General features: G+C 41.4%; 1 protein-coding gene across 1 annotated transcript in view; it reads left to right on the forward strand.

Annotated features, from left to right (window-relative positions):
- LOC127000262 (sortilin-related receptor-like) overlaps positions 1-11,300 on the forward strand; it is an 88,975-nt gene extending 77,675 nt beyond the window's left edge. The window contains exons 19-20 of the mRNA XM_050863712.1: positions 1,877-2,045; positions 10,335-11,300. Of these exons, the coding sequence (XP_050719669.1) occupies positions 1,877-2,045; positions 10,335-10,580 (415 nt within the window). The 3' untranslated portion in view covers positions 10,581-11,300. The remainder of the gene's footprint in view (positions 1-1,876; positions 2,046-10,334) is intronic.
- Positions 11,301-12,001: the final 701 nt, after the last annotated feature.

The raw sequence follows: 12,001 nt of genomic DNA on the forward strand, positions 1-12,001 counted from the left end.
ATGATGTACAAACTTTATACCCGTTACTCTTGACAATGTCACTGTCTACACCATGTTTGTTTACGTTTCAAGGCAGTACCCTCGAGTCTTTGAGAAGGACCAGTTCTGGTAGGTCCCAGCAAATATTAAGGGTTATTAATGTAAAGTATTGGGATTTGATAAGGATCTGAATACATATGAAACTTGAAAAATGACCAAATTATGGGGAGGGCCATGAATGTCAGGCGAAAAATCTTCAACTGACACTCATAGTTTAAACCTGTATACGTATTATATATTTATTTTCATATGCCTGCCCAAACTGGGGAGTGCATCTTATAATCCCATGCGCCTTATAGGCCGTCAAATACGGTACCTACATTTTTTAGGTTCGTCAGTATTATTATACATGCAGTCATCCCTCAAATAGTACGGGGGTTAGGGATCCAGGACCCCCGTACTATTTGAAAATCCGTATTAAATTAGTGCTCCCCATAGAAACACTCCCTGGGCTGCATTTGAGAGAGGGAATCGGGACTCTCGGAACGTCCCGAGTGCTCTCAAATGTGTGACGCGGCAGCACGAGTTGCCAACTCGGCATGTCCACTGGCTCCCGGCTTTGAGAGGTGGAGTGCCTTTGTGCTGTGATGACGTCATCAGCAAACATGGCGGCCCAAATAAACACATATAAGTGTTTCCATTGCATTTCACCTCTCTGTATCACCATATCCACTGGAGCTTCCTTTTCATCTTCTGTTGTAAGGAGTTCGTCAGCCAGGACAGCTTGTAATGCATGTTAAACATCGCCAGGGGTGGTCTGGGTGCCCGAGACGTCCTGACTCGCTCTCTCAAATGCACTGTCAGGAAGATCAGCGTATGCCATTTTGCTGCGAGTGAGACGCCGTTACCATAGCATCGACGAGGCTTAGTAAAAGGACGGCCTTTAGCTCCACTCTTGCAGCACTCTTGGAGCACTGGCGGTTACTGCGGCAAGAATTTTTTTTACACTAAGATGGATACAGTGAACACTGCTCTCATTTACATGGTATGCTCTTCCTACTGCAAGGTAACTCATCCCAAAACGTAACTTCTCCGAAATCTGAATTCCTCTGCAAGATAACACCTTTCTTGAATGCTTTGGGGTGCTTTCAGCAGGTGTTTTGGTTGAAAAGTGTTGCCACTCACGCCATGGCTACTTGGTGGGATGAGCAGGAAATTTAAAAATCCTAAAAAAATTCTTCCATGACAATCCGTATAAAACCGAAACCGTACTACTGGAATCCATACTATTTGAAGGATGATTGTATTTTTAAATTTCCGCTGCTTATAACGGACTTTTGGCATTAACGGACTAAGTTAACCCCCCCCCAATCAGTCCGTTATATCAAGGGTTTACCGTATTTCATTTCTTTCATGATATCTAGACTATTCCACATGAGTAGATGGTCACCACTACTGCCATTGCTGACCAAAAAGTTAACTTGATTTCATCTCTTTACGTTCAATGTCATCGTCAGTGAAGGACGAAACAGCACCCAGTTCCCACTGTTGTCGCTCATATGGGGACGTTTGTGATATCATTGATGGCCACCGTAGAAACAGAATAGTAGAGGGAACTCGGCTTAAGGCAGCGTGCATGATGGCGACAGTAGGTAGATGTGACCCATACGTGTCAAAGCAGCGTGAAAGTCGGGGCGGTAAGAATTTAGGACTAAGCGTGAAACTCGGATAGCTCGAAACTTGGCAGGGTACTGTAAATAAAATTTGCCTGTGCCACTAGAGGACTGGGGTCATCCAAGAGGTCCCTCAAGAGAGCCTACCAGCTCAGTAGGCAGCACCTAAAATAAGAATCATCTATTTTTATGTTTCTAGTTTATTTTTAATCATGTATCTGCAGATCTGATGAGGAAGGCTGCAGCTCTGGTGCAGCAACTCCCAACAATTCTTGTCCATCTGGCTACATGATGTGTGATGGCGGTGCTTGCCAGCCTCTCTTCAAGATATGTGACGGCACTCATGATTGTATGGATTTATCTGATGAGCAGAATTGTACTACTGAGGAAAAGGTATGTAGATTTAGCTGTTGTCACACTGCGCCTTTTTCCTTCAACCGCATTGGCAGTAGGGGTAACCGGCAACACCAGCTTTTCTCGGTGTGCCACAGCACGGGGTGTTCTCTTATCTTGTCATTTTTATTTATTTTTTTTTTTTTTTTTTTTTTTTATTTATTTATTTTTTTTTTTTACAACAAAGGAGGCAGCTCCAGGGCACACACAAAAAAGAAAACAATAATAAAAAAAAGCCCGCTACTCGCTGCTCCTAAAAAAGAAACAAAAGAGGTGGCCGAAAGGAAGATCATATACGGGAGGAGAGGTGTCCTGATACCCTCCTCTTGAAAGAGTTCAAGTCGTAGGCAGGAGGAAATACAGATGAAGGAAGATTGTTCCAGAGTTTACCAGCGTGAGGGATGAAAGAGTGAAGATGCTGGTTAACTCTTGCATAAGGGGTTTGGACAGTATAGGGATGAGCATGAGTAGAAAGTCGAGTGCAGCGGGCCATGGAGGGGGAGGCATGCAGTTTGCAAGTTAAGAAGAGCACTCAGCGTGGAAATATCGATAGAAGATAGAATGAGTGGCAACTTTGCGGCGGAATTTAAGAGGTAGAAGACTATCAGTATGAGGAGGAGAGCTGATGAGACGAAGAGCCTTAGCCTCCACTCTGTCCAGAAGAGCTGTGTGGTGGAGCCCCACACATGAGATGCATCCTCCATACGATGGCTGACAAGGCCCATGTATATGGACAGCAACTGTGCAGGGGAGAAGAACTGGCGGAGACGGTACAGAACGCCCAGCCTCGAGGAAGCTGATTTAGTAAGAGATGAGATATGAAGTTTCCAGTTGAGATTTTGAGTTAAGGATAGACTGAGGATGTTTAGTGTTGAGGAAGGTGATAGCTGGGTGTTGTCAAAGAATAGGGGATAGTTGTTTGGAAGATTGTGTCGAGTGGATAGGTGGAGAAACTGTGTTTTTGAGGCATTGAAGGACACCAGGTTCTTCTCGCCCCAATCGGAAATAATAGTAAGGTCTGAGGCTAAGCGTTCTGCAGCCTCCAGCCTTGAGTCGTTAAGTTCCTGAAGGGTGGGTCTTCTATTAAAAGAAGTTGAGTAATGCAGAGTGGAATCATCGGCGTAGGAATGGATAGGACAGTTCGTTTTGGAAAGAAGATCATCAATGAACAACAGAAAAAGAGTGGGAGATAGGACAGAACCCTGTGGGACACCACTGTTAATAGATTTAGGGGAAGAACAGTGACCGTCTACCACGGCAGAAATAGAACGGTCAGAAAGGAAACTGAAGATAAAGGTACAGAGAGAAGGATAGAAACCGTAGGAGGGTAGTTTAGAAAGCACAGATTTGTGCCAGACCCTATCAAAAGCTTTTGATATGTCCAGCGCAATAGCAAAAGTTTCACTGAAACGGCTAAGAGAGGCTGACCAAGAGTTAGTTAAGAAGGCTAGGAGATCACCAGTAGAACGCCCCTTGCGGAACACATACTGGCGATCAGATAGAAGGTCAGAAGTGGAAAGGTGCTTTTGAATCTTCCGGTTAAGGATTGATTCAAAAGCTTTAGAAAGACAAGAAAGTAAAGCTATAGGACGGTAGTTTGAGGGATTGGAGCGGTCACCCTTCTTAGGCACAGGCTGTATGAAGGCATACTTCCAGCAAGAAGGAAAGGTAGATGTTGACAGGCAGAGGCAAAAGAGTTTGACCAGGCAGGGTGACAGCACGGAGGCACAGTTTTTTAGGACAATAGGAGGCACTCCATCAGGTCCATAAGCCTTCTGAGGATTGAGGCCAGAGAGGGCGTAGAAAACATCATTTTGAAGAATCTTTATAACAGGCATAAAGGAGTCAGAGGGGGGATGAGTAGGAGGAATATGCCCAGAATCGTCCAGAGTGGAGTTTTTAGAAAAAGTTTGAGAGAAGAGTTCAGCCTTAGAGATAGATGAGATAGATGCATTTAAATGGTAAACAAAGCAGTTCTGCCAGTCCACTTTACAAGTCTCTTGGTAGGTCATCTTCCACTGCTCCTCACTTTTCCTCAGCCACTGCTGTCATCTGTTTATTAACATACAGCCACACGGTTGCTCCTACCCACAACTGTTTTCCATCCATACGAAAAGCTGACAACTCGCTCCTGCATGGATGGAGGAAAACAGCCAGTGTGACACTGCCTTTAGATTTCATGATAATTACCAGTGGCATTTTTCTTATATTGTGAAAAAGGTTAATACTTTACCCTGAGGCAATATTCATTATCCACTCATGTATAGAAGTATGTTTTTTGTGTCATTATTTGGTGAAAGAAGTACTGGCAAATCAGGTCTTGAATTAATATTGAATTGTTAATAGGTCCTTTAAAATAAATCACCATTTACAGCTCAGTTCTTGGCTGCAAGGTGTTGTGTTAAATTTGGGACTCATATTTGGAATGCAGCATTTTTAATAACTGGTGTAATGGTACTTCCTTCATTCATCATTCTGCATGTGCTTCATTTTGCCAGAAAATAAAGCTGTGGCTGCATTATGCCTCTCTGCACAAGGGAGCTGATCCAGCTACAAAGGGGAGGACTGGCAGAATTGTAGTTGGCATGTGGAGACAAAAAATTTTGAGCTTAAAATCTGCTGTTCTAAGTAGTTTTCATTTAAAGATTTGTAAAACTATCAGAAAAATAGGCTGAAATTCTTTTAAATAATTACCATATATGACGGCTTCTAAGATGCATGGGCTTATAAGACGCACCCCCAATTTTGGCAGGCATTTGAAAAAAAAAATGTAATAAACGGGTTTGAACCATTAATGTCAGGTGAAGATTTTTCGCCTGACATTCGTAGCCCTCCCCTCTATTAGGTCATTATTAAAGTTTCACATGTATTCAGATCCTTATCAAATCCCACTACTTTACATTTAAAACCTTTAATATTTGCTGGGACCTACCAGAATTGGTCCTTTTTAGAGACTCGAGGGTACTGCTTTGAGATGTAAACAAACATGGCGGAGACAGTAACATTCAGAGGAGTAACGGTTATAAAGTTTGTGCATCATATTTCCTTATTATTATTCTACATCAAATGTCTAGTTTTTGCAATATTCTAGTACATTTTTAAAAAGTAAGGAGGTGTATTTTTTTTTATTTATTTTATTTTTTACGTCTGCGCCTGTGGCGCCAGTAGGCTTGCGTAGTAGGGCCTGATGGTTGCCCCAGCCCGTTGAGGCGCAGGCAAGTGTTTATAGTGGCACCATCTTGCATTGGCTCATGCTGTCCCCTGGAGCTCATCTTTGATCCTAAAATCTAGAGTCCGGGTTGATAGGTGGTCTTCTGGACAGCATGTGGGTAGTCTTAAGCCACTCGGCGGTGACTGAAAAATCCCATCTTGGTGTCACTGGGTGGGGCGCAAACCTGCGTTGTCCTGGACGCATATGATTTCAAACTTGAAAGTGCTTCAATGTTTGTTGAACAAATATGTAAACTAAGAATGTTAAAAGACAAGTGCAAAATGGAGAAACAGGCACTTGTAAATATCGACCTATCTTCTCAATATCATCAATATTATCAGTGATCCCTATACTATGGACCGGAAACTTGCCCCAGCCCTGTCATTAGGCCACAAATTTTGGAAAATCAACCGCTTTGGTGCGAATCACCATAACTCCCTTATTTCTGGGGCTACAGAAATGTTTTTGGTATCAATCGATGGCAAAATGAAAGGGCTAGATTTTTTAATAAGCGACCACTCATTTTTTTAGAATTTCAAAATACTTATTTAACAAATACTTTAGCCCAACCAATGTGCTTTCCAATATGATGCATAACATTTCCCTACTCCCAGTAGTTTCGTCGCTAGAGCTCGAAACGTAAACCCTTTTGAGAGCGATTTTGATGAACTCCAGACACTTTGCCATTTTTGTCTAGTGTGGCATTGCTAGTGTAGCCACCCCTTAGAAACACTCCTGGGCTGCGTTTGAGAGAGGGAATCGGGACTCTTGGAATGTCCCGAGTGCTCTCAAACGCGTGACGCGGCAGCACGAGTTGCCAACTCGGCACGTCCGCTGGCACTTGGCTTTGAGAGGTGGAGCGCCTTCGTGCTGTGATGACGTCATCAGCAAACATGGCAGCCCAAATAAACACATATAAGTGTTTCCATTGCATTTCACCTCCCTGTGCCACCATAACCACTGCAGCTTCCTTTACATCTTCTGTTGTAAGGAGTTCGTCAGCCAGGACAGCTAGTAATGCATGTTAAATGTCGCCAGGAAGATCAGCGTTCGCCATTTTGCTGCGAGTGAGACGCCATTACCATAGCAACGACGAGGCTTAGTAAAAGGACGGCCTTTATCTCCACTCTTGCAGCACTCTTGGAGCACTGGCAGTTACTGCGGCAAGAATTTCTTTTACACTATGATAGATACAGCGAACACTGCTCTCATTCACGTGGTATGCTCTCCCTACCGCAACGTAACTCATCCCAAAACGTAACTTCTCCGAAATCTGAATTCTTCTGCAAGGTGAACACCTTTCTCGAACACTTTGGGGTGCTTTCAGCAGGTGTTTTGGTAGAACAGTGTTGCCACTCACACCAAGGCTACTTGGTGCGATGAGCGGGAAATTTAAAAATCCTAAAAAAAATTCTTCCATGACAATCAGTATAAAACCGAAACCATACTATTGGAAACCGTACTATTTGAGGGACGACTGTGTGTATATATATATATATATATATATATATATATATATATATATATATATATATATATATATATATATAGATATATATAGATATATATATATATATATATATATATATATATATATATATATATATATATATATATATATGTATGTATGTATATACATACATATTTGGTATCAAAAGAAAGCAAATTAAATGTATTATTCATAAATGGGAAGAAATAGGGTTGAATACTAAATAAAATAAAAAATAACGTATAATAAGGCACTTAATATAGGTTGATTTATATAGTGAAATGATTATATAAAAAATAGTAACTTTTAATATAGATATCTTAAAATGCTTTTAATGCAAGATAGTCAACATATTGAAGTGTTCATATATGAATTTTTATGCAGATATATTAATTTCTGTGGCGTCAGGAAGGTTTTTCGTCGTGGTGCGTGAAATGAGTCAGATTCGGCGAATTTTCATCGCGAGTTCTGGTCAAGCTCGAGTTATAAACAAAAAACTAGGATGTGCAAAAGGGCCGAAAAACGGGCTATTTTGTGACGGCTCGACGACAAACTTGAAATTGAGCTATCAAAAAATCCTTCAAGCTGATCAAACTTCATTGCCAAGAGGGGCTACATGCCAAATTACAGCCTTCTAGAGGCAATAGCAATGTCACACTAGACAAAAAAGGCAAAGTATCTGGAGTTTTTGTCAAAATCACTTTCAAAAGGGTTTTATGTTTTGAGCTCTAGCGACGAAACTACTGGGAGTAGGGAAATGTTATGCATCATATTGGAAAGCACATTGGTAGGGCTAAAGTATTTTTTAAATAAGTTTTTTTGAAATTCTCAAAAAATGAGTGGGTTTCAAGGGTGGGAACTCAAAAATATATATTTTTTTTTTTCAGAGCCATTTTTTGCAAATTTATTTGATTTTTTACCCTTTCAAGTCGGTTTTTGAGCCCGGTCGCTTGTTAAAAAATATAGCCCTTTCATTTTGCCGTCAATTGATACCTAAAATATTTCTGCCGTCCATTACTTGAGATGTCACTGATATTATCCATATATTGTTTGTGTTTATCAATCAAACAAAGTTAAACAGTTTTATGAAGGGCTGTCTTACCTCAATGATCCCTGTCTCCTGAGGAAACGTAGCGTGTCTTGTGCATGTTGTCAGGTTTGGTGTACAACCGTCCTCTAGTTAGTATAAGTGCAAGCATTAAGTCACTTAAGGGGGAAATTTGGCAATTTGGGTGAAAATTGTCGAAATTTTCAAACTTCGTGTATGGCGTCGTCACTCTTCACCCAACCGGGGTGACTGGTTGCCAGGCGCATAACACCGCGTAGAGCGGATTTAAATGGCTGGACATATAAATGCCTTCGCTGCAGACATGCCCTCTTATCCACTAAGCTTTGTTTTCCTTGTATTTCTTTCGTTTTTTCTGCTTTTTTCGGAATTTTTCTGATTGATAGCTGTGTACGATACTTTGGGTCTGTCTGGTGAGGAGTGGGAGCAGTTGGGGCGTGCCGCATGGCCTTGGGCTCAGTGCGTGAAATAAGACGGGAGTGGATGTATTTACTCTCTTCACGTCATTCTCTATCTTCCATGGTGATGACTTTTGTGCGTTTGTTTTGTCGTACCGACTATAGTAAGTGACAATGCCACGTACGAGTGCAAAAAGAAAGTCGAAAAGTGAAGCAGGCCGCCAGAATATATTGAAAAGGTGGAAGAAATGTGACGATACGCATCAGCCACCCTCCCAGGAGGGTGTCAAAGAGTTCACAGCATATACGCCACGGAAAGCAGTAAAGAAGTCAAAGAAGAAAAGCAAGACAACACCTGGCCCTGATTACCAGCCTGGTAATTTCTAAACAAACTGTCCTGGCAACAATGAGGTGGGGTGGGCTCCACTGAGACCCAGTGAATATGTTATTTTAGATATATATAATATATCAAAAATATGTTATATAACCTAATATGATTATAACACGGGACCAGGAGCCTTGGTTTCTTTAGAGGTCTACCAGGCAAAGGAGAACTCACCTTCCGTAGGGGCTATACAGGTGACATAAACGTGATGTAAACATGGCCTGAACTACCTAAACAACCACTACCAACCCTCCAGGAATGGCCGAAGAGTTATATAAGTAAATATTTGGATTTGGTGCATGTTGGAGTGATTGTTATGGGGTATTGAAGATGTTCACACAAAAATGTGTTTTTCTCAAAACTTGTTTTTGGCACACATAATGTTTAATAACTCTGTCAGTAATTGACCAATTCTAGAAATTCAAGTATCAAAATGATCACCACCCTTGTGTTTAGTAAACGTACTATTATCACGCATTAATTTCCTCAAATAAATTTATGACAAATTTATAAAACTCGAATTTTTGACGAAATAAAAAGGTAACATTTTGCGGTGTAATAAATTTGTTATAACTTCAGCTAGGTGTACGAAAATAGTACCATAGGTACTTTATTGTGTATATTATCTGTGATCAAAAGGAAATTGCCATACTATTCATAGTTTTGAAGTTATTACGTAATTTTGAATGTCTTTCATCAATTCCAAACATAATGCACTGCACAAAAACTACGGCAGCTTTCTTTACCATATTACTGGTATAGAAGCACTGCATATTAATACACATTGTGTAAAAATATTATTCACCTAGGTAAGAAAATAAAGGTAGGAGGACCCAAAAACCGATATCAGTGCCAAGCGGCCGAATTTCGCCCTTAATATTATTCCTGACTGGTGTCATTTTATATGAAGTAGTTGTAAGAACTACTGTTATACACTGTTACTCTAGAAAAGAGATGCCGTTGTTGCTGTAAAAGTGATCGCCACCTAGTTTATGTTTGCAGAGAGGTTTGCAGTTTAATTTAAGTGCCATTGCTACACTAAAACTTCACTACCCAGCGACCCATAGCTGAACCTTGACCTTATAAGACACATGGTGATTTTCATGGATATTTTTTTTTGGAAAAAAGAGTCTTATAAGCCGTCATATATGGTATAACAGAAGGAATATGGTGTGAAGATATAGCCCAGGTTCTACAAATCCAGGGATCCGGGGTATCTTTTTATACATTAACCCTCACAGCGTCGGCGTCGTACATGTACGACACAGGCTGAGTCACCTTCCCAGTGTCGGCGTCGTACATATACGACGCGACAATTTACGACACACACCGTGACTCAGATGTCATTTTTGACACTTTTCATGACTTAAACCTATGTTTTTTCAGCATTTCTGACATAATGGGAGAAAATTTTTTTTTTGAAAAGTGCCGACGCTGGGGGGGGTCACGGGTGGGAAATGTTCCGACGCCATGGGGGTTAAGGACCTTTTTTATTGACAGTATTTTAAAATAAGCATATATGATACACTACCACATATTTTTTCAACTGAGTGGTGTTGGAAGAATACATGGAAACCTGATGAAATTAATTGAAAATTACAAAGCCTAAAGGTGAGAGTGCTCCCTTTGAAGGAAAGGACAAGAAGGGTGTCTCTGGGCTCAGCACTGACACCAGGCATGTTCAGGCTGAATCTCTCTTGTTCTTAAGAAAAGTTTAAGTGTTTTCATCATAATTTACAGGCATATGCAGTGACGGACTACTTGGTGAATATCACCGACGTCTCACTAGTTGTGGAATGGATTGTTAATGGCCAGACACCAGCACCCGACAACCTGGAGTACTTGTTATCTTACACCAGACAGACAACTCCAGGGAATTCTGTAGTGTGGAAGAATGTCACCTGGACAACAAACACAGTAAGTTACTTCTATGTACTCATATTTAGTATCTCCCAGGGGTGTGGAGTCAGAGGAGGAGCCATCTGACTTAAACTCTGACTCAAGAAATATTTGCACCTCCAAATCTGACTACATATTTTTTTCCTGTTTGTTACCTGAAATATTGTGTAGAAGATTTCTGGTTCTTTGTTGCAAGTGTCCACATAAGACGCACATACACACACACACACACACACACACACACACACACACACACACACACACACACACACGTGACAGAAGTGTGACAAGAGGCAAGGGTAAGAAATTGAAGAAGAGCGACTGTAGGAGAGACATCAAGAAATACAGTTTTCCACACAGAAGCATAACAACATGGAACGGACTTGACGAGGAGACTGTGTGTGCAAAAATGATTCATGAATCTCAAGCCAAACTGGATAATAAGCGTTATGGAGACCGGACAGCACGAACCTAGTACGGCTCTTTTCCTGCATTTCACAACTAGGTAAATACAACTACTATACATTTCAGCGGCGGACAAACGCTGTTTTTCGCAAATATCTCCTAAACGATTCGTTGGATCAGTATGATATTTCAGTACACTACCTTTAACACCCGGACCTAATTTATGGCTGATATACCATATTGCAATGTGTGTTATGTGAGGAGTTTACTGACTGATATTAAGCCTAATCCAGTCATCATATCTAAGGTGTTATACAGAATCGGACGAGTGTGGGGTACTCGTCTAACCCCTCCACCAACGCCCCGAACAACCCCCAGACCACTCCTTCCCTACCCCAATATCGCAGCATCCCCCTCCTCGTTTCCCTCTTCACCCCCCTACTCACACCATCCCCCTTCCCCAGCCCGAGGCTATGACTCAAGCAGAGGCAGGGTATAACTCATTGACTGCCGAGGCGCATCCAGGTGTTGTACAGTAATTATCAACGTGAAATACGTCTTGCCTCCATGGAATTGTACCATGCTCTTAGTTAATAATCATATCTATACATATACACCTACATAACATTCTAATATATAATACAGTGATGGGAGAAATAGGGAGGGACATAAGAATGATGAGGGAGGCGAGGAGCTAGGGGGAGAAGAGGAAGGACAATGAGAGCGAGAAGGGGGAGAAGTAGTTGTGGTTAGGAATAGTTTGGGAGGGTGTTGGGGGGGGGGCACACTTTCCTTCGAATGCGTCAACATGACTCGTCGGGTTTGTGTTATTTTCCACGAGTAAACTCCTCACATAACACATATAGTATCGTGGTATGTTAGCCATAAATTAGGTCCGGATGTTAACTGTAGTGTGCTGAAATGTCATACTGATCCAACGATTCGTTTAGGAGATATTTGCGAAAAACAGCGTTTGTCCGCCGCTGAAATGTATAGTAGGTACATACACACACACACACACACACACACACACACACACACACACATAAACATACAATCTCCTTAGAAACATAAAAGCAGCATTTACACATTTTGATGAAGAA

Source organism: Eriocheir sinensis, chromosome 18, assembly GCF_024679095.1.
Source record: "Eriocheir sinensis breed Jianghai 21 chromosome 18, ASM2467909v1, whole genome shotgun sequence".
Lineage (NCBI taxonomy): Eukaryota > Metazoa > Arthropoda > Malacostraca > Decapoda > Varunidae > Eriocheir > Eriocheir sinensis.